This window comes from Homarus americanus, unplaced genomic scaffold (genome assembly GCF_018991925.1).
Source record: "Homarus americanus isolate GMGI-L3 unplaced genomic scaffold, GMGI_Hamer_2.0 scaffold29478, whole genome shotgun sequence".
Lineage (NCBI taxonomy): Eukaryota > Metazoa > Arthropoda > Malacostraca > Decapoda > Nephropidae > Homarus > Homarus americanus.
Window position 1 is genome coordinate 2,304,018 of NW_024747997.1, and position 22,326 is coordinate 2,326,343.

The 22,326-nt window shown below is 36.7% G+C and overlaps 2 protein-coding genes across 2 annotated transcripts; both read left to right on the top strand.

Annotated features, from left to right (window-relative positions):
* The first annotated feature begins 228 nt into the window (after positions 1-228).
* Positions 229-15,330, top strand: LOC121879951 (tubulin-folding cofactor B-like). The gene is made up of 7 exons (XM_042386793.1): positions 229-317; positions 3,345-3,482; positions 4,639-4,782; positions 5,598-5,691; positions 6,101-6,243; positions 8,169-8,290; positions 9,254-15,330. The coding sequence occupies exons 2-7, from the start codon at positions 3,363-3,365 to the stop codon at positions 9,366-9,368; spliced, it is 738 nt and encodes a 245-aa protein (XP_042242727.1). The 5' UTR covers positions 229-317; positions 3,345-3,362; the 3' UTR covers positions 9,369-15,330.
* Positions 15,331-18,453: 3,123 nt separating this feature from the next.
* LOC121879950 lies at positions 18,454-20,819 on the top strand. The gene is made up of 3 exons (XM_042386792.1): positions 18,454-19,084; positions 19,957-20,036; positions 20,551-20,819. The coding sequence occupies exons 1-3, from the start codon at positions 18,869-18,871 to the stop codon at positions 20,567-20,569; spliced, it is 315 nt and encodes a 104-aa protein (XP_042242726.1). The 5' UTR covers positions 18,454-18,868; the 3' UTR covers positions 20,570-20,819.
* The last annotated feature ends 1,507 nt before the right edge of the window (positions 20,820-22,326 follow it).

Genomic DNA, 22,326 nt, shown 5'->3' on the forward strand with positions numbered 1-22,326 from the left:
CTGTCCTTCTGGAATGTTACCAGGAATTCTTAAAACATTCATCACTAGGCTATACATTTTTATAAAATTACTACTCACTTCTCCTAACTATTACTCTATAAACACACAATAAAATCAACAATTATATAAATTAACCATTATATAATATTAATGTATTATATAAAATTATATTATAGATTTAAATTACGGATATTTTAGGTGTAGTTTATATATATGTTTGTAAAGGTGGGAGGGTCAGGGTCCAGTGAGTCACTCTAGGTGTTGTCAGTCAGCTCCATTGATCACTAACTACACCCTTCACTCTCCACCCCTGCCAGGTATAGTCCTCTCTCTCTATTATCAACGAGAACAACACTTAATTAACTAACTTATATCTCATCTGAATTTGTTATAGTGTGTTAAGGTTTGTTGTATATGATAATATTCCTTTGATTTGTATTTAATATTTTTTTGGTGTCAGTCACAAAAAAATTGGTTAACTTAATTTAATCTGTGTTAGGTTAGGTACATGGACTTGATCTATTAACTCGGATTAAGTTAAGTTTACCAATTTTTTGTGACTGACAGCAAATACTAGTCGAGAAGTGATTGGTAGTCTGATTTATTCTTGTAGGACCATTATTTGACTTAATTGTGGCTTCATTTGGGTAATTAGTCGCTTAAATACACCTTTTCACATATCCATTGAGACATTGTTACATAACTATTTGACAAATTTCATAACCGAATGACAGAAGACATATTGAATGACAATCTAAAATAACTGTTGGTGGTATGTCATTCTCCAATTGTTACATTCTCAAACTATATGTAGACTGTCGGTATATTGTTCATGTCTATCAACTTTATAACTTATGTCAATCACTTCCGTTAGCATGAATGAACAGTTATTTTAGAGTGTCATTCGATATGTCTTCTGTCATTCGGTTATGAAATTTGTCAAATAGTTATGTAACAATGTCTCAATGGATATGTGAAAAGGTGTATTGATTTGTTATTTAGAGTCCCGTTGATATCGGTAAGATGCCGGAGACTGTCGATAGTTATGGTCTAACGGAGCGGTCACTTCTTCCACAAAAGGGGGATAATCAGAGTCAAAGCTGGTGTATATGTACAGTGTGATATTTACAAGTCCAAATACTGTACATTTAATTAGACTGGCCCGTGATCTATTCTGGCAGTGTTCTCAGTGTGGGTTTGCTCTGTAACTGAGGCAGGCTCTATGTTAGGCAAGCCGAACTGAGGTGGTCCAGGTGTAGATCTTTACTCAAAGGGGTCCAGTTCAAGACTAAGGGGCTTGGTTTTGCCACGCCCATAGAGTAATTCCTGCACTCGCCACCAAAGTGATTTATGAGTCAAGCTTCTAGAAGGTTCTTGAAGAAGGAAGTAGTCATCTCCGTGGAATGTCAAGCAAAACTATATTCAGCGGTGTTTACACGATGTGTATAAACAACCGGCTGGTAGATGATCCCTTTTACCCATGAATCACTCTTAACTGGTGGTGCCATTATCTATATATTACTTAACTAATTATCTTACGTACTTGACGCATTGCAAGTGTGAAGCAAAGTATCCATTTACTACAAATGAGCAATATAGTCAGTGTTTAAAGAAATGGCTACTACTGAGAGAGAGCTGCATCATACTGCGACACTGGCTAGACAAAACATCGGGATATTCTATGAACAACCTTTACCCTCTACAGGTCATTAAATAATGAATGTTCACAATTATACATCCATGGCTGTAAGTTACTCTAAATTATACAATTTGTAAATTATACTGGTTACATACCTAACCTAATCTAACTTAGCTACAGAACCCAGGAATTATATATAACCTAACCTAAATTCCTAAGCTTTCCAGGATGACCTAAACCAATAATACCCATTTTCAATGTCAGTTTTAATAGTGTTTGTGGTAAAAATGGAGGAAATTTTATCACCAGAAATAGTTTTTAGAATTGGTTAATATTTCCCAGAGGTGTTTGGATGATAGTAAGTAATAAAAACATGACAACTTTTGGTAAAGGTGTTGAAGAGGGTGACCACCAGAAGGAATTGTCCGAATTGGTTGACATTTTCTCTACACTAATATCATATTAAACACAAAAATGGAAACGACAATGCATAGAACCTAACAAACCCATTAGGTTGGGTTCGTTAGGTCAGGTTAGGTTAGGTTAGGTCAGGTCAGGTTCTATGCATTATCTTGTTAAACAACTTGCCTTAATATTGAGGTTAATATACATCACCAATGGCGAGGACGAATAGCGTTCACCACCATTTATAGGAAACGTCTCTTGAAGAGGGATTCAGCGAGATAAACAACAAAAATGGCGCCGGGAGGAGAATTGTGAAGCGGGATAGAGTAAATAAAACAATTCCTAAAAAATACTTAAAATTATAATAGAAAGTTGTCGTTTCTTTTAATATACTGTACTTAAAATCATCAAAGCAATAAGTACATCAAAAATAAAGAAATTAAACAAACAACTTCTGGTGGTAACCCTTTTCTACATCTTTACCCAACCTTTTCCTTTAAAGTTAATAATTTTGGGGGGTAAAATTATCATTTCGGTCATGCATCTATTTGGAAGTCGTTCAAAACACATAAAAAATCCAATGGAAAGCCTTAATTTCAACCTAACCTAACTTAAATTCCTAAAATTCACTGTATGACCAGAACAATGGTCTCTCCTCGACTTAGACAACCCGGACATACGACGGCCATGGTTGTATAAAATATTTTTCACATTACATATTTTTGAGTCCCGACGTTATTGATCACGCTGTGTACTGGCAAAATTTTCGTTTGTAATTCCCTTTAAAATGGCTGGCAAGCGTAAAAGTGAGAGTTTTCGTGGTGCCGAGAAGAAAAAGAGACCCATTTTAGAATTTCTAAGTTTTATTTTCGCCTTTTTTGACTTACGACCTGCTCGTAAAGAAAGGACCCCCGTCGTTAGTCGAGGAGAGACTGTAATACATTTTTTCTCGACCTTCGATCATACATCACCTGTAGTGGGCAGGGCATGAAATGAGGAAAATTACGGGCTAAAACATGGCAAGAAACTGATCATTTGGCAATTATTTCACATCTGTGTGCTTTTTACGCCAAGCATGAATGGTGGAATATTTACAATAATTTAGTAACAATAAATATAGGCAACTCGGGTACAACACGCAGAAGAGTGCCATATGTAAAGACAGTGCAGGTATAAAAACATGTATGTCCTGGTAGATAGATATTTATTCAGTAAAATGGTCATACTAATTTATCGTCCTAGTATAGGCGATACAGGTACTGTATACAAACATGTAAGATTTTTTCTTGTGTATTTACAGACACTTAAGCATACAGTCATGGGTGACCAATACCAAGTGATCACGGCCCCGCTGGTCAACGTGCGCATCACCAGCAGCCTTAATAGTTTTATGGCTGAGAAGAGATTTGACCGTGGACTGACCATCGGTGACTTTAAGGCGAGTTATTTTTCCCACACTGTTGTTGTCTTTTAACCCTTGAGTACAGGCGGTCACTTTGTGTTGAATAGAATCATCTACCATTAGCAAAAAAATAAATAATAAAATAAAATAATAAGCTATATCTTTTAGTGAGTTAATTCCTGCTTTCAGGTGTGATCATTTATTGTTTGGCCAAAGGAATTTAAATTTTTATGCATAATTATCTTGATTTTCTTTTGAGTGTGTTGTAATGAATCATATTTCTAAGTACTCTTTCACAAAGAAATAATGATTGTAAGTTAATTTTTTTAAATGTATGAATTGCAAAAGGGGTTCTTAGGAAGATTAGGAGCCACTGTATATTTGATGTGATGATTAAACACCTAAGTGGGGATGGGAGGGGGTAGTTTAGCTTTAGTGTTTAGTCATCAAGTGAAATAAGTGGAAGTTCCTAATTTTCATGAGGTCTGTTGTAGGTCTGTAAACACATGTTGTTCACAGGTGTATGCTTTATTAATTTTACAATGGTTCATGGGTATGTGAAAAACCAATGAAGGAGGCCATTAATTAAGTGTATTTGATAGTTTATGAGTAATGAGGGGAAGAACTTTTGAGGCAAGCTGGTTACCTGTACATAGATCAATTTAGGAAAATTAGGTTATGTTAGGGTAGGTTAATTTAGGTGGAGTTATATTAGGTTAGATTTGATAAATTTTTAAGCATGTCAAAGATTTTATTTTAAAATTGCTGTCAGAGGAAAGCTTGCTGTAAAGTTCTTAAAATAATTAAAGCTTTGTGTTTGCCTCTTATTGTCAGTATAGTAATGTGGCATATTTTAGTCTTATGTCATGAAGCACCTCTAATTTTTCGGTGTAATAATAAAATATAATATACTTGAGGCTATGTTGTGGAGGTTAAGGACAAGAAGTAACAAAATTTTCTAAAGATAATAATAGTTATCCTGTAATAAATGGGCATACCCAGTTATAGGTTTGGCAGAATCAAATTGAAGTAATGCAATAATAAGAATAAAGATGTGAAGAGAAAATTGGTCAATATGTCTGAGGTGTTCATGCAAGAGTTGGATGCTACATGAATACACTGTAGAATATATCCTCATAATCTAGTGCACGAGACATAGTTATCTGACGACTGACTTCATTATTATTTCTAGGGTCGCCTCGAGCTCATAACGGGAGCCTCATGTGGGTCGATGTCTCTGGAAGTTTTTGACGAAAATGATAAACTGGTTTGTGCCCTTAACGACGACAGTGCCCTCCTAGGATCCTTCAACGTGGAGGAAAACTACCGGATCCATGTAAGTACCGAACCACCCATGTCTTTCTATTATGGCTTTTCATGTTTCAATCCAATACATGTCACTTGTTAATAGGTGATCTTAGTAAATTACCAGTGTAAATCTTATCATCGCTGTAGTAACTGTAGGTACTGTCAGAACACATATTTTTCCATCATTCACCATCTCTGAATCATTCTTACTATCATAGTGTGGTTTATGGTGGTGTTTCTTTCCTGCATCATTGCCCCAAACATCTTGATCTTTGGTGTGGAAGAGGAAGACCATAAAATAACACACATGTTATATATGTGTTCCAGCAGTAAGTGTATATGAATGATAGCATAGGAAAGAGGAGGGTTTTTTTTGTTGAGTCCAGTCACCCTCCACTATACTGTACCACCAGTTGGCTTGAATGAGTAAAGGGAAAGTTTAACATGGTAGTAATATTAAATTGTCTTGATTGACTTTACTGTGAATAATATGTACGTATACAGAATCGTTGTAAGGGGTAAGAAAATAACAAAACTCGGGGTGAAATTTGATGATTCTTGACTTGAAGAGTAAATGAATCGACGGAGATATTATTAAAGGAAGAACTTGCTGGGACTCTTATGCCAGAGTGTACAAGAACTTTGATGGTATAAAGATCTCCAAAGGCCTCGGTATGTGAAATAATTTTATCAGTGACTTGTAATGGATCTGGAAGTGTAGCATCTATTACAGTATTGGTTAACTTTTATATCGAGTGAAGAAATGTCTAAATCAGTTAACTTTGGTATGAGTAGTTTTATATGGTTAATAGTTATCATTGTCTTTACTGTATCTCTTCTCAGGTTACAGATAACTCCAAAAAAATGGGGGAATTTGAGGACTTGTCAAAGGTTGAAAAATACGAGCTGTCTGAAGAGGAATATAGCAAACGAAATGGTTAGTGGTTGATGCAAGATTTGTTTATTCCTTTTTGATATATTTACCTTTGCTCTTGATAAAGTGATTGGTATGTCAAAGCTCTCAAACACTTGGGTGATGGTTTATTACTGAGTGTTATGCCAACTAGCAGCAATGGATGGCAACCTTACATACTTATGGCCATTTAGTCAAGTAAGCTCAACCAGATTCCCAGAGAGAGGTGCAGCATTCTCAGTTTATATAGGAGATGTGTGAACTAAATATTATCTAAAAATGTTTATAAAGATGTGACTTAAATATTACTTGATGAATGTGTAGAAATGTCACCTAAATATAACTGTAGAGATGTGACCAAAATATTAATAAATACATTAAATGTGTAGAGATGTGACCAGGCATTACAGTTCTTTGTTCTCGTCCCCATCAGACAGTGTACGATCATTCCTGTTGAAGAACAAGCTGGGCAAGTATAATGCAGAGGAACAACAGAAACTCCAGGAGGAGAAGGAAGCTCTTGAGAAAGTTGAGAAGGAGAAAGCAGAAACAATTACTGTGGGAAGTCGCTGTGAGGTATGTTACCGTTTCTCTTCTCTTTTTAATACATTTATTTGGGTAATTTAATAATATCATTAAATTCAGATTAAGATAAGTTGTAGAACCTTTTTGTGTATTTTTTATGTATGTATATATTGTCTTAAAATACAGGCAGTCCCAGAGATACGAACGGGATCCCAATACGTATGTCTGTTCTGTATTCATCACAAAAATCTGTAATTAAAGTTAAAAAAAATTCATTACTATACTTTGTATCGTTTAACATCGCTTTACTTACAGTATTTACAGGTACTGTATTTACATTATTTTGTGTGTATTATTGTTGTTTTGTATGGGTCTTGTAACCTCCCTTAACCTATGGAATTAACATTGTTCTGACTTAGGAACAGATCGACTTATGAACAGGGTCCAGGAACACAACCCGTTCGTAACTCGGGGACTGCCTATATTATAATTTTTTGTGTTTTCTCAATAACGAGAAAGTTTACATCATCATGGTGTCATCTGTAATGTTATGAGCAGCAGCCAGAGGCAAGATGGCTGAAATCAGTGTGGGATCTTTCTGATCTTGGAATTAATCTTGTTTCTTGTGGATTAAAATACTGTACAGGATATTATGAACTGTATCTTGGTACAGTACAGTTCAGTTTTAGTAACGCTTCAAAAACGACAGAATTTCTCTTATGTATTGCAAACAGTAGCTCATGTTGTCTATCAGTACATCTGTAATGTCTGCGAAAAAAATCTGGGAATAGGACCAATTTTTCATTATTTTTTAGAACTAATGAAGTACAGAGTAAGACTGTATTCATACCACTTGGGTAACTCCCTCAATTTGACCTTAAATGACCCAATTGGTTTTAGTCGTGCATTTCCAACTAAAAGGAAAATTTACAATTCACATCTTTGAGAATCTGGGTTATGATTTTTCAGACGTTCTCTTTCTCGTGTCCTGCTAGTTTGTCCTGGGTGCTACCCCACTGAAGAGTGTTTTCAAGGTGCCTCCATTATCAGCTTTAAATCTTCAGTATATACCCGCCTCTCGTTTTACGCAGGGGTTACGTTCTTGAAAATCACCGCTTAATTAAAAAACGTGTAAATTAAACATAATTTTCCCATAAGAATACATGTAAATTGCACAGGTTAGGGGAACCATCATATACTGTACAGGGTACGAACAGTGCTCTCACTTATACCAAACACGCGGCAAACCTCCGACACGCGCTCTCCTCTCTGAAGGAGAGTGATTACATTTAATTTCACGTCCATTGCGATTGTTTTCCGTGCCTTTTTAGCTTTAGGGGCCCCAGAGGAGGCAGATGGACGTTTCCCAGACATGCTCAATGGGGGAAAACAGCGTTTAACACTAAAAAGGTACGTGATAAGCACACAATGCAAATGAAAGCACAGAGAAAAAGTAGTGCTGGTGTGAACTGAGAAAGTGATGCACGGGAAGCTTGCTGGACGTCGTCACAGTTGTACAGAATACCTGTACTTCATTATCATTATTACCTTCATCAGTAGTAGTAATAATCTTTATTATTACATTATAATAAATATTATTATTATTAATAATAATATTAAAATCGTTGATATTGATATGACTGCGACTTTATATTAATAACTTCCAAGCATCTCACCAGGCATCACACGCGACCAGGCAAATACACACGACAAATTTAAACTGTCTTGAGCGCATTATTTAAAAGATAGGTGCTTGTAAATTAAGTTTTGGTGTTAATTGAACAATCTCGGTATTCCAAAAAACGCTAAAATCAAACGCGCGTAAAATGTGAGTTACCTGTGCATGTGTGTGCTACAGTAACCCAGATTCACTTGATTTATTTCCATTTATTATTTATTTTATATATTTTTTTTTTTACTTATGTATTTTATTTTTTTATTTATTTTTTTATTTATTTTTATCTTTTTTTATTCAGGTAAGAGTTCAGGGTGAAGCTGTGCGCCGCGGAGAAGTCATGTACGTTGGCAAGGTGCACTTCAAGTCTGGCTTATGGGTGGGCGTCAAATATGATGAGCCCCTCGGCAAGAATGATGGAAGGTAAAGAGAAGCCTCACCTAACCTAACCTAACCTAACCTATATGTATGTGCATTGTTCTCATATAATGATTATATTTTTTTTTTTTTTTTAGACTTCTAAGAGTATTATTTCATTTTACTGTTGTCATGGAAGAATGATTTCATTTTACTGTTGGTACTTTTCTGTTGTTTATTTTCTGGTTTCTGTTGTGGAGGTATTGTACATTTACTATATATCTTAGAGGCAACAAACAGTTTAAGATTCATTACTCTTAGTGTTTGTGTTGTCATACTTCCACTCCCTTGACTGTTTACTTGAGCCTTGGTGATGTTAAGTGAGGTACATTTACTGCAAGTCATTTTCCTCTTCTTTTTTCGTATTGAATTGGGAAGATTTCAGTCATTCAGTCCAATCTTTCTCTCTCTCTCTCTCTCTCTCTTTTTTTTTTTAAACTTGTGTCTTTCCTCTGGTAATTTTCTATTACTATTATCCAAGCCATACAAATCACTAATTTTTACACTAAAGTTGTGAATATTTAGTCTGAGTCGTGAGTGGGTTTGGTTTGGTTCCAGGTCTTGGCTTCACTGCTTCTTAACCTTTTATGCATTCTTCACTTTATCATTGTATTTCCACTTCCTCATTTCTTGTAATATTATTTCTTGCATAATATCCCTCTTTAACTTGAAGACTGGAGGAATATAGCAATTGTGTTGTCTGTATGTAGTTATGGTCTTGTGTAAATTTCATCCATCATTCTTTTGTTTGAGATGTGAATTTGTTCCATGTGGGTGGGGGAGGGGAGCACTGGAGTGAAGTATTGCGTTCATTCCATCTGGTCTTGTTTCCTCCTTCATTCTTTGTTTTCTGAAGTTATCTCCGCTCTCAGGAAATGAGGGTAAGCTGTCAGGCTGAGAAACAAAATAATTTTAATAATTTCTAGTACTTACTGATCAATTTAATCTGAAATATTGTATATTTTTCAGCATCGGTGGTAAACGTTACTTCGAATGTCCCATGAAATATGGAGGATTCGCTCGACCAGCGTTTTGTGAAGTTGGAGATTTTCCTGAAATAAATTATGAAGATGATGAGATGTAAGCTTAAGTTTAAGTCGTACATGTAGTGATACTCACCATATTTTTCACATTGAAGATACTTTACGTTTAATTTCTGGTGATAATTTTATGCTATGATATTTTTTCTTAATGATGAGAGAAAAGCTTTGATGCTGTGACATGGGTAGAAAGATTAGAAGTGTCTATCAACATGAAACTATTGTAGTGGCCCAACTGTAATGGTGTAACCGTCACAAGAAAACTTCCACACATTAGTAAGGTGCCTCCAGCAATACATTAAACTGTATTTGTAATAATTGCTCAAAACAGAGGTTCAACATCTTTCTCATTCTTATATTGACCTTCATAAGAAATGTTATAATTTGGGTATTTTCCATAGTATAATTTACTGGGTTTTGCAAGATGCACTTTTTGTATATTACTGTATTTAAGAATTAAAGCACAGATTAAAAAAAGTTTGTCAGCAATCTGTGTCACTCTTTCAAATAGAGGTGGCTCAATGAAACTGTACTGTAACCTTTTGGATCACTAAGCTGCTTGGCTAGTGTTTGGAAGTTAGGGCTGAGGTCAGAATAAAGTTGTTGGATTTATTGATCAGTTACCTGAAGGCAAATGCTTCTTTGTTTATTCTTGAATGGATGATCCTCTCTGTTTCATGGTGAGACTTTTATTACTACTGTTTTTATTGTTAGTTTATGTTATCAATAGAGGCTTTTGGTTCCAGCTTGTAAAGAGGCAAGAATCTGCTTTGCATCAGTACCATTATTCACTGTGTGTGTTCTCATTAGTGATTTTTTTCTGTAAATTAGGAAAGCTGTAGCAATTTTGGTAATGAGTTAGCAGTCTAGAGATGCCTCAGACTGACCCACTGAAGAAAGGTGTGTAAACTCTAGCATTGGCATTACTGATGAATGATGACTTGAAAAACTTAGTCAAGCTTTTGTGGTTTTGTGTTGAGAAGTTGAATTTTGGCCTCTACTGCATCAGACTCCTGAAGGCGGTGAAATCATTTTAGGAAGGTGACCAGGGTAGTGGCTGATGACTGGCAATATGTAACACATCTCTGATTTATCGATGTGTCTTAGGTAACCAAAACCTTAGGTCTTACTGTGCATCAACACCCCCAGTAGTATAGTTTAGAGATGAAGTTTTGAGATTCTTTGTCTTTGAAACAGTGAGAGATATAGAATGTGGGATTGTAATGAGCATTTACCAATTTTCAATCCCAGTAAAAGGTTGGAATGATGGGGGAGATGTACAAGATGAGAGAGATATAAGTCGAGGTGGTTTCTTGTATGGAAGGATTCGAGTAATTAAGAATACATGTGAAGAAGAGGAAGGGGAGAACCAAACAATGAAATATATGGTTAAATCGAAAGAGCACATGGGTGAGAGAGAGAAAATAGTGTTTATAAAAATTGGTAAGAGGTGATAATTGTGAGTACTGTACAGTATATGAGTGAGGTAGTAAGTGGAATGTATGGGTGAGATGGTTGGGTTTGTTATAGAAATGTGTGAAGATAAGACTGATGATGATGAGTCAGGCATACAGTAAGTCACCCTGGTCAAGTGATAATGAATCTATTCCCTTTTTGATCCCAGGTTTGAGATATATGAGTGAATATAAGAACCTATGTTTCCTTGGTGTGTATTAGGTAATGTTTATCTGTAAGAGCAGAGTTCCATTTGCTTCTTTAAATGTTGAATATATGTTTGGCTGATTATCTTTGAGTATGGGAAAACAGAATTTATGATGTACACGTGTTATTGTTTGATAGAAATTTTGTTTTGGACGGAATATTATTGTCAGAAATCACTCACAAAATATGCCTATGAAAATAGTGTTATATATATATATTTTTATACCAACAGTAAATGCCAAATTATTTTGAAGTACACCTAGATTAAATATGTTATTAGAATGATGGAAGAAGTCAGTGGCATCCATGTAGTGGGCATGAGAGCCTACATTCTAGTTGATTAGATTTATCAGTTCAGGATTTCCCTCTAGTCATGGGGTGTTGTCTCACTTGTGTACAGTTCATTCTTGAGTTGGTAGATTCGGTTTTATGTGGCCAGGGACTGCTCTTGCCTTAGGCGGCATCATGCTCCCACCATAGTATGGAGAGAGTGATGTAACTGATTTGAATTTTGTGACAGAATTACTGAAGAACAATGTTGTTTATTATTTTATCAAGCAGTTCAAATGACTAAAACAGTAAAGTGGCACACTCAACTTAGAATTAAGATCACAGTGTGTTCTAGTTACTTATTTCCAATTTAACATGTAAGTACTCAATAGTTATCCCAAATTGGTACTCAGTTTGTCTGGTGTTTGTGCACTGGTTTGGTTGATGTAGCCATGGTATTGAAGCCTTACTGCTTATTATGTTCTCATGTTTAGTAAGTTGTTGAACGCTTTGTATCTAATAAGTAGATTTAAGTTGGTTTCTGTGAGTATGAAGGCCCACCATGTTATGCAGGCATGAGTTGGCTGACCTGATTTTGCAGTTGTATATTTTGTGTGTATTCTTGAGTAGCCTCATATGGTATCCCGAGAGTTTGTGTTTGTGGGAAAAATATGTATTTTACTTGAATATAGAAAACTGATCTGGATGGATATACTGTAGTAGAGATATTGGGACTGAAATTAAAGTTTGAATGATGATGATAGTGGATACACGCTTACTCTGTATAAGTAACATCTAATTAAAATATGTAAAATTAAAGTGTTCTCTGTGATGTATGCAGCATTCCAAAAAAATTTGTACGATGGGTTTAGTTGGCAGAAATTTATAACCTATGTTTTTTACATTGTGTATATTCTGAGTGATGCATGAGTAGAGCTTCCTTTTGGTCACAGTATGTTTTGGTTAAACAAGCCACGGGGTGTACATTATAAGAGTACTGTACTGTATAATATTTATATACTCTACAGTACAGTATGTATAGATGAAGATGCAACTCGGTTGGTAATGCATTTGCCTCGCAAGCAAAAGATTGTGGGTTTGATTCCTGACTGAAGTGATGGTTGGGATCTCACCTTGTTCTCTACCCCTTGTGCACTTAGCAATGAGCTCTGTACACCTTTAGAGTGCACTTAGCAATGGTAAAATAATTCTTTGGTGGACAAGCTGACTAGGTGCCTGCCACAGCGGTGAGATAACCTGCTGACTGCTAAGAATCAGACTAACACCTCTCTAGCCACCCATTATCATGGCAGGAAATGGTTTATGTGCATAATTGTTTTAAATTTTTTTTTTTCAAGTTATCGTTTTAGATATACCGGTACTGTATGTGTATTTCGGTTTGAGTGATCAGTAATTGAAGTTTATCAAAATATTTGTTATTTTATAATTGCAGTATCTACAATTAGTGTTTTATTTAGTGGGCAGCTCACTTTTCTGACAAGTCAGGACCTTGTAAATAGTTTTAAGTTCATAGGCAAACGTCACACAATTTGCAGGAAATAATTCCACGAAGAGTTTACATCTTCAGCCTTATTTGAGTGTGTTTTGCATGTACTGATTGGGTTTTGTGTTGTGGCTTGAGCAAAGTTTAGGGTACTAAATACAAATTGGTAGAACCTGAAGTACTTGTGGTATAATACTTGCTGCTTAAAGTGTTGCTGCAAGATTCTAGAGGTGGCAACACCTCCCCAAAAACGGCAGTGTCCAGATGATTATTAAATCAGACATATTATAGTAATATAATATCTGTATACCTAGAGTTTGATACAGGCGGTCTCCGAGTAATGACCGTCCGACTTATTATCGTCCGCACTTACAAACAGGAACCAAATACTGTACACTGTACATCATCCCCCCAAAAATTTATGTGTGGGATATTAATTTTGTTTTGTGTGGTAAAGGTTGTGTTTTAACCTAACCTAAATTATGGAATTAACTCTTTTCTGACTTCCCAACAAATTGACTTATGATGAGGGTCCAGGAATTTATCCCTTTCGTAAGTTGAGGACTGCCTGTGACCACACTGGCAGCCTTGATGTTAAGGTAGTCTCAAGTAAGCATCACCACACATTAAGGAGTATAGGAATGAAATGTAGCTTTAATGACCTACAACCTTGTGTAGCTAGTAACAGATAAAGTATTAGAGGAGTTGAGTTAGTATTGGAGAACAGGCGGGGTAGGATTAGTATACTAAGCAAATTTGACTTGAGATATAGTACCTAAGACACAGATGGTGTAACTTTGGCATGGGATATTAACCATGTTCACATTTGTGTAAAAAATATTTTCATGTATCGTCCATCACATGTAAAGAGTAAGGACAGGTGAAAAAAAAAATGTACATAACACTTCTTGTGAAAAGCAAGTACAGTGCTGTAAATGATAAACTATCAAGTTCTCTTAAACTTTGCACATACAAGGTATATGTTAAGTGATATTGTATTGCAGATAAAGGTCCAGTACCTTTAAGTTGGTTATATATATGTAATCATGAGACACTGTTGCTGTACACTAATGAATAGAATGGTTCCTTAAATAGAGCCACTTAGAGGTAACACCATATAAAAAACAGTCCTTTTGCATAGACCCAAGACTGCTCGAGATTTAAATGAGAGTCCCATAGCCTAAGACCCATTATGGGTCAGTTTGGATATATCACTAAATTGCTAAACATTGGGTAAACTGAGGCAGTGTGCTGGTGCTGCAATTTGCCACTTACACTTCCTCAGTTGTAAAGTTAGGTATCCATTCACAGTTGGGTGGATTGGCAATGCTTTGAGCAACTTTTAGGATAGGAGGCAAGTGCTGGAACCAATTTATGTATGGTATTGTATAAGAAAATAGCTTTGCATAAAGTGTGGCATGAAGAGTTGAGGATGGAAAAGTATTGGGATTTTTGTATTTTGGGATTGATTGTTTGGAAACAACGGTGTCAACGAATCTTGATATTTTTGAAGATCTATATTATTAAAATTAGTTACCATGGCTTAGCAGCATTCTCCAAGTGGTTCATTATTCTTGTGATCCTCGGATATTTTGAGTAGATAAATACAGTACACGAACACCTGCCAGAGGCTTGGGAGAATATACTTTTGTTTTATAATTTTATAATACAAGTTCGGTATACTCGTCATCTTTTGTAACTGTTGGTTGGAAATTGAATGACACTGCCATGTTGGTGATGTATCAATGTGACCCACTCACCAAGTGACAGTCTATTAACAAACACTGATTTTTGTTGAGGATATCAACAGTGAGCCGAGCCTAATTGATGGATCAGTCTAAAAGCTGCTATGGTAGACATATTGTTCTTATTTTTCACTATCATTTTCATTGTGACCTTGGGCTTGAGATTTGATTTGCAGGTCACTCATTCAGTTGTGTGCAATAAGATAAGGTGGCTGAGCTGAGTCTCTCCTCATTAGTTGTGGGTATTTGTGAATCATTTGGGATTGTACCACAGTGAAATATTCTAGTTAACAAATTAATGGTACATCATTAAGAATTCAAGTTCCTGTGTGAATGATCAATGTATATGGAATAGATTCTTAGAGCCTGCAGGTTAGATGATAATGGAAGGCCTTCTGTATTAATTTCATCTTTTAACATAGTACTTTGGTGTTTCACTCTGAAATTATATGAAAAAAAAAAATCGTGAAATATAGCTTAAGGTTATCACTGTTGCACCAAAGACTTTTTTAAAACTTTTGTTTGTTTATATTTTTTTACATCTCCATATTGTTAGTAGTAATGGAAAGTGGTTTTCAGTTACTGTCAGTTAAATACATTATTGTATACATGTATTGTGTTGTGAAATACGGACAGATATAAGTCGCTCGGAGGCACACAAGTGTCGTGTACTGTACCTTTTTTTACATTCGGAAATTGTTTTGTGATTTTGATTATGAAACATGATTAAGTAATTTATATATTATTACAGTATTTTTTGTATATTCTGTTATCAAGCCATTGATATCTATAAAGCACATAGATTGAAATAAACTGTAAACCACATGTACCTCGTCTTTTATTTGTGAATTTGATACGTAAGTTAACAAATAAAGTGTGTAGTGGGATTGATAAGTTTATTATAACTTACACCAGCTACTGTTGAAGACTAAATGAAGAATGGGACTCAACCTTAACTAGATATGTTAACTAGATATGATAAATACAGTTTGCAAAAAAACAACAGTTAACTGAAAATATTTGATTTAGGAAAAAGTCTGGAATTCTGATGTCACTTTTGTATGTTAACAGTTTGTTCCATAATCCTTGAATAATGAGAACAATTTGTCACAGGTTTTATTGACTGTGGAAGCTGGCCATAGTCTTCAGGAATTGCAAGTTACTTTCAGTATGGCAGAAGGATTTTTTTTTCCCGTCTGACCAAGGAGAGCCGACAAAACCATGGGATGCTTATTTCCAGTAGGGTCCTTATGACAACAGCATCTGGTATTCCCAGGCAGTCACCCATCCAAGCACTGGCCAGACCCAAAATTGCTTAACATCACAGATCAGACGAGAAGCAGTGTCTGCAGCGTGGTACAGTAAGGAGCGACTGATTGATTGATTTATAAGTACAGCAATACATCTGGCAGTGTGACAATTTAAGTCTTGTGATGCTTTATTCATTTTAAAAGGGTTTTTGTTTTAAAATAATGTAACAAAACTAGGTGAAATACAGTACATAAGTGTAGATGTAGTTATGCAATGGTTAAAAAGATTTATATAGACCTCAGTAATTTATATATTCTGGAGAAAGCCAACCTTCTCATTAAACTTAAAAACTTCATCCTCTGGAAATAAGACCTGGAGAGATTCCACCTCCTAACAGTGTTGTTGTGGCCCATCTGGCTTCTGAGTTTGGCCCACGATACATTATATTTGACCATCACCAGCACATATGAAGTAATCACAAGAAATGGTGTTGATCTGACCATTTGTCAAAGTTTTGGCAATTATTAAGTATTTTTGTCATTTTGTGAATGTATACTACTGTAATGCTGATTTATATCATAGCTCTAATAATTTATTGCTGTACCAAAATGGCAGCTTATTGGTTGGCTGGCTTCTGTAGAACATGGTCTAGCCTGTGTTGTCAACACTATTGATAACTACAACCTAAAACAGAAGTTTTTCAACAGCCGAAACTCAACTAGGCATCTGTGCTGACAGTATGCAGGTTCCATGGAATGTGGCTATCCATATGAAAACAGCCACATCCATGGCTGCCAAAATCCCACTCAAGTCTGCAACTGGTCCAGTCTGCCCTATCCAAGCACCACCAAGGTGGACCTCGAGCTGAGCAAAGAATGATCGGGAAATAGTACTCCCAAGAAGATTATGGGCCACCTTCCACTCAAGTCTAATATGGTATTTGACTAACTGATAGGCAGGTCGATTATTGTGAAAGAGCAGGTCTCCACATGGATATTGGTGGAGCTACTGTATTCAAAACTCGGGTAGGACGAGGTGTCCCCCACAGAGGATGTTGACTGCTGAAGTTACCATATATGAAATGGACAAGAGAGGTGGTGAATAAGTCCATCATGATCATCAAGATCACTCGGCAGAAATAAGGAACAGTTTAAATTTCCTTTCTAAATGAAGCTGGACAGCAACAACCTGTAAAGAGGATTGAATCAGGAAATGTGTAAAGGAAACTATGAAGCTGCACACCTGTCACTGTGACCCCTCTCAGGACCTGGCACTAGGTAAGTTGTGAACACTAGAGAGGGAGAGCTGGAACTGTGGTCGAAGCCAGTCAGTCCTAGCTGTTTTTAGCTGTAGTCCATTTAGTCTTTAGAAGATACAGCACCTTCGGTGATAATTGGAAATCCAGGTGGTACATGACTCTTCAAGGCTTCATTGTTTGACTCTTATTATCCATTCAGCCTCCAAGGATATCGGGACATTTCATGATTTACCTGGAACCTCACCAGCAACAAGTTCAGCATGGTTGGCCCTACCAAATGTCAACAGACAACCACCAACATAGAGGTTATTACGTGGGGGAGGAGGGATGGAGCGAGGCCGCACCTGTCATTAAGTAGCTTATGTTTACATCAAGTGTCAGAGGTCTATACGCTCACACCTGCTTACCTGCGACTCTCAGATAAAGAAAAAATAACATAATATAAAGCTAATTTGGATTCACTGTAAAGGCAAAATTTTATGTGAATTTTAAATTCTGTAAGTTTGTTATTAAGAATAGAATGATCTTCAAACACAACACAACAAACACACAATCGTGTTTTATGTCGCCTCATGGATCAGATGAGTGGACACTTTCATCAGACACCAGAAAGAAGATGGAAGCTTCTGAATGCTAAGAATAAGTTACACTGACAGGAAAACAAATGAAGTACAAAGATTAGCAAAAACTTAAAAAAAAATACTTGAAACACGTATACAGAAAATCAAGCTATTTTGATCATATAATTAGGGATGAGGGGATAATAACAGCAATAGTAATGGGCAATGTTGAGAGTATGAGGGTGAGGTGAAGACAGACTGGGATGGATGAATGAAATTAAAAATTGAGTCCCCAGAGAAATACAAATTCTTGGAGGATACAAATTCTTAGAGTAGAGGACTGTGGTCGCCAACCCTCAGATATGAAGATTGTATTCTGATCACCATTTTACAGTATAGTACAGATATATTGAACCGAAAACTCAATTTAAGACGTAGAGGTAAAAATATTTAAAAGCTTATAAATGTTAAAATATTCTAGACCGTATTTATGTCTCCTAATTATGTAAAGTGAATGTATCTAGTTAATGTTTTGGGCAGGGAATTCTATATTGCTTAGCTATGAGAGAGGGGGATAGGAGAGAATGTAAATGAAGAGCGAGTATGTAAGAGAGCTAGTTAATGAGAAAAAGTAAGCAGATCACAGAACAATTTATAGACTGTTAACCATGCTTAATTTTCCCGCGTCATTTACATAAACACTGACTGATTACGAGGATAATCTTCTGTATAATCTTAACCTTAATTTCGTAATTTTTATTGTAACTGTTGTTGTTTAAGTAATGAAACAATGTATATATTATGTTTTCATTGTTGGTATTAGTTATATTATTATCAATGCGAATAATTTCAATTTTCTAGCGTACTATATGTCATTTCAGTGTGTGTGTGTGAGTGAAGACAGGACAAATGTTGAAGTCACTGAAGAAACGTTAACTAGCTGTACAATCATATGTATGAAGTTATGTACGCGGAGATAAGTACGCATGTACGTGTACCACCAGTATGTGGGTGTGTGTGTCAGCGCACATTGCTCGGAGGGAAAGATGACATCGGAGGCGGGAGGAGCGACCAATGGAACAACAGTGGGCGTAACTGGCTACGGGTTCATGCCCTATATAAACCCCGACACGACTGAAAATCTTCAGTCGAGTTCCAGCCGTCCAGTCAGAGTCAGCTGCTTGAGTCACTCTCGCCACCATCAGCAGCAGCTACCTCATCCTCGCCGCCTCCTCCAGCAGCTAACGACACTCGCTCTTGTCTTTTTCCCCACTTCGAGGTCTCTTGAGCAGTGATGGTCGGATGGCAGGTCATGCTGGCGGTGATGTGCCTGGCGCTCGCCCCTACCCTGGCGCAGATCACCTTCTCCCGTTCATGGGTGCCCCAGGGCAAGAGGTCAGGGGGCATTACTGGACCCCTCGTCACCCCTGGGGGCGGCTCTGACCTAGGAGCCGACCCCTGCAAGGACGTGAGACTGGCCACCCTCACCCAGGTCGCCTCACATCTGGCCGTGAGTAATACCGTCCCTTGTTATGTCTCACCCATTTTTGTTCCGTGACCTGCAATTGTTCATGTGTTTGTTCCACGACGTGTTATTGTTCATGTGTTTGTTCCACGACGTGTTATTGTTCATGTGTTTGTTCCACGACGTGTTATTGTTCATGTGTTTGTTCCACGACGTGTTATTGTTCATGTGTTTGTTCCACGACGTGTTATTGTTCATGTGTTTGTTCCACGACGTGTTATGTGTTCGACGTGTTATTGTGTGTTTGTTCCACGACGTTTATTGTTCATGTGTTTGTTCCACGACGTGTTATTGTTCATGTGTTTGTTCCACGACGTGTTATTGTTCATGTGTTTGTTCCACGACGTGTTACGACGTGTTATTGTTCATGTGTTTGTTCCACGACGTGTTATTGTTCATGTGTTTGTTCCACGACGTGTTATTGTTCATGTGTTTGTTCCACGACGTTATTGTTCATGTGTTTGTTCCACGACGTGTTATTGTTCATGTGTTTGTTCCACGACGTGTTATTGTTCATGTGTTTGTTCCACGACGTGTTATTGTTCATGTGTTTGTTCCACGACGTGTTATTGTTCTTGTGTTTGTTCCACGACGTGTTATTGTTCATGTGTTTGTTCCACGACGTGTTATTGTTCATGCCACGACGTGTTATTGTTCATGTGTTTGTTCCACGACGTGTTATTGTTCATGTGTTTGTTCCACGACGTGTTATTGTTCATGTGTTTGTTCCACGACGTGTTATTGTTCATGTGTTTGTTCCACGACGTGTTATTGTTCATGTGTTTGTTCCACGACGTGTTATTGTTCATGTGTTTGTTCCACGACGTGTTATTGTTCATGTGTTTGTCTTCCCTCAGGACTTGATGGATGACACCTTCGATCTCCCCCAAGACGACGCTGCTCTGGCTCTTCGACTCAAACACGGACTTGTGGCAAGGTATGTGGTGTAGTGACTGGTGTTGTAGGAGTGTGGTGTAGTGAATGGTGTTGTAGGAGTGTGGTGTAGTGACCGTGGTGTTGTAGGAGTGTGGTGTAGTGACTGTGGTGTTGTAGGGTGTGGTGTAGTGACTGTGGTGGTGTAGTGAATGGAGTGTGGTGTAGTGAATGGTGTTGTAGGAGGTGTGGTGTAGTGACTGGTTGTTGTAGTGAGTGAGTGTGGTAGTTGGTAGTGTGGTGTAGTGACATTAGTGACTGGTGTTGTAGGAGTGTGGTGTAGTGACCGTGGTGTTGTAGGAGTGTGGTGTAGTGACTGGTTTTGTAGGAGTGTGGTGTAGTGACCGTGGTGTTGTAGGAGTGTGGTGTAGTGACTGGTGTTGTAGGAGTGTGGTGTAGTGACTGGTGTTGTAGGAGTGAGGTGTATTTAGTTAGTCATTAGTCAGTCATCAAAGTTATTCTCATTCATTATTGATTATTTTATTCATTTGTTTATATTGTAAACATTTATCTTCCAGGCGACGAAGAATGTCTTAAGCAGTACAGCAGCAGTGAATGACGAGATCTGGTAAAGCCTACCAACCCACCATCGACCATCTCCCGCCAAAACTTCAAGTTCAACATATAAACATGAATTTTTCAGCCAAAATTTCAAGCTCAGCGGTAAAACGTGACGTACATATATATATATAGTGTTATTTCACACCAAATCATGAGTTATCTTCCTTATAATCAAACTACGACAGAAAAATTATCTCTGATAATTCACATTAAACACTTCTTGTGATATCGGAATCTGATTATTTACCCCAATATTTCCTTTCCCTTTTCAATAGTTGCTGGAATATAAAATATTTGTGTAAAAGAGTAACAAACACTGTGTATTAACGATCATAAAATATATGTATTAAATCTTTGCTAGTTTCTTAATTAAGCACAATGTAGAGGCTGGATGATTTTACCTGTACTATATGTATTATGTCAACGAAACATAATTAAGTAGCCTTTTTTAGAAAATATTATTTATAAATATCATAATCTTCTTGTGGTGTTGTCTCGTAATTTCTAATTGTTGATGGACTATTACAATTGCTAAGCTATAATCAAGTTGCGATAGGCTGCATGTGTTCTGGTTAATTTGCCGTTCTTTGGGCGTGATGATTATCTTAAAGAAAATACTAATAAGTGCGTTAATTCATAAAACTGAATACGATTATTGAAACCGAGGGCGTCTGCCATATTATCAACATAAAGTCAAATAAGTCTGTAACAAAACACAAGACAAGTGAGGCTAGATTAATGTACTGGCTGGTGGTTGCTATTTTTTTTATAATACTGAGTTTCAACAACGAAGGTTTTTAAGACCGTAACAAGGTTAGTAATTACTATTCTAAGTTTCCAACAACATTAAAAATACGAGAGGTAAAACTGTCTGTGGGTGAGTTGATGTGATGGATGAACAAGATAATCTTATGGAGGATAATTCGGTGCAGTGAGATATTCTTATATTAATCTTACATTTGACACTGGGCCATCTTGGTTGTAGGAGACTCAAATAAGAAGGTTGGCTCTCCGATTGTATTCCTCTAAATAAAAACACACACACACAAATACATGTACACACACGCACGCACATACCTCGAAAAAAAAAGAAGTACAGATATTACAAACAAGCATTGACATACCGTATTAATAAATTCGGTCATTTGCATCAGACCATTCTGTTGTAAGTATCTGAACACGTCTGACTGGTTTTACATAATTCATTTTGTAATATTATGTATTGAACTCATATTGTAAAATAACACTAAGTTTGTATCCAAGTGTCCTTTTGTCTTCAATGAACGTGTTAAAGTGTACGATCACCTTCCTGTAATGTGTTGTGGCTCTCTTGCCACTGAGGATGATGATATGATGTAAAGAAGTTGGTTGATCACAGTGTGGCTCTTGCTCTTCCTGGGAAATTATTTAATTAACGCACATAAATTATAATATAAATTTTTTAATGACATGTTTAGACTGTAAAAGAGAGAGAGAAAGAGAGACCCACACACCTGCAGGCATTAGCTGCAACAAGCCAGGTGTGAGTCAGTTCCCTAGGGTGTCGCTCGTCGGTCAACAATATTCTTTGATGGTATTTTATTATATTTTTTTCTTGGTGATTAAATAAGGTTGTCACTTGAACCTTTGGTTTCAATGGCGGGATCTAACCATAATGTTTATTCTGAAGAATAAAAAAAATAAGGTAAAGAGTATATATATATATATATATATATATATATATATATATATAT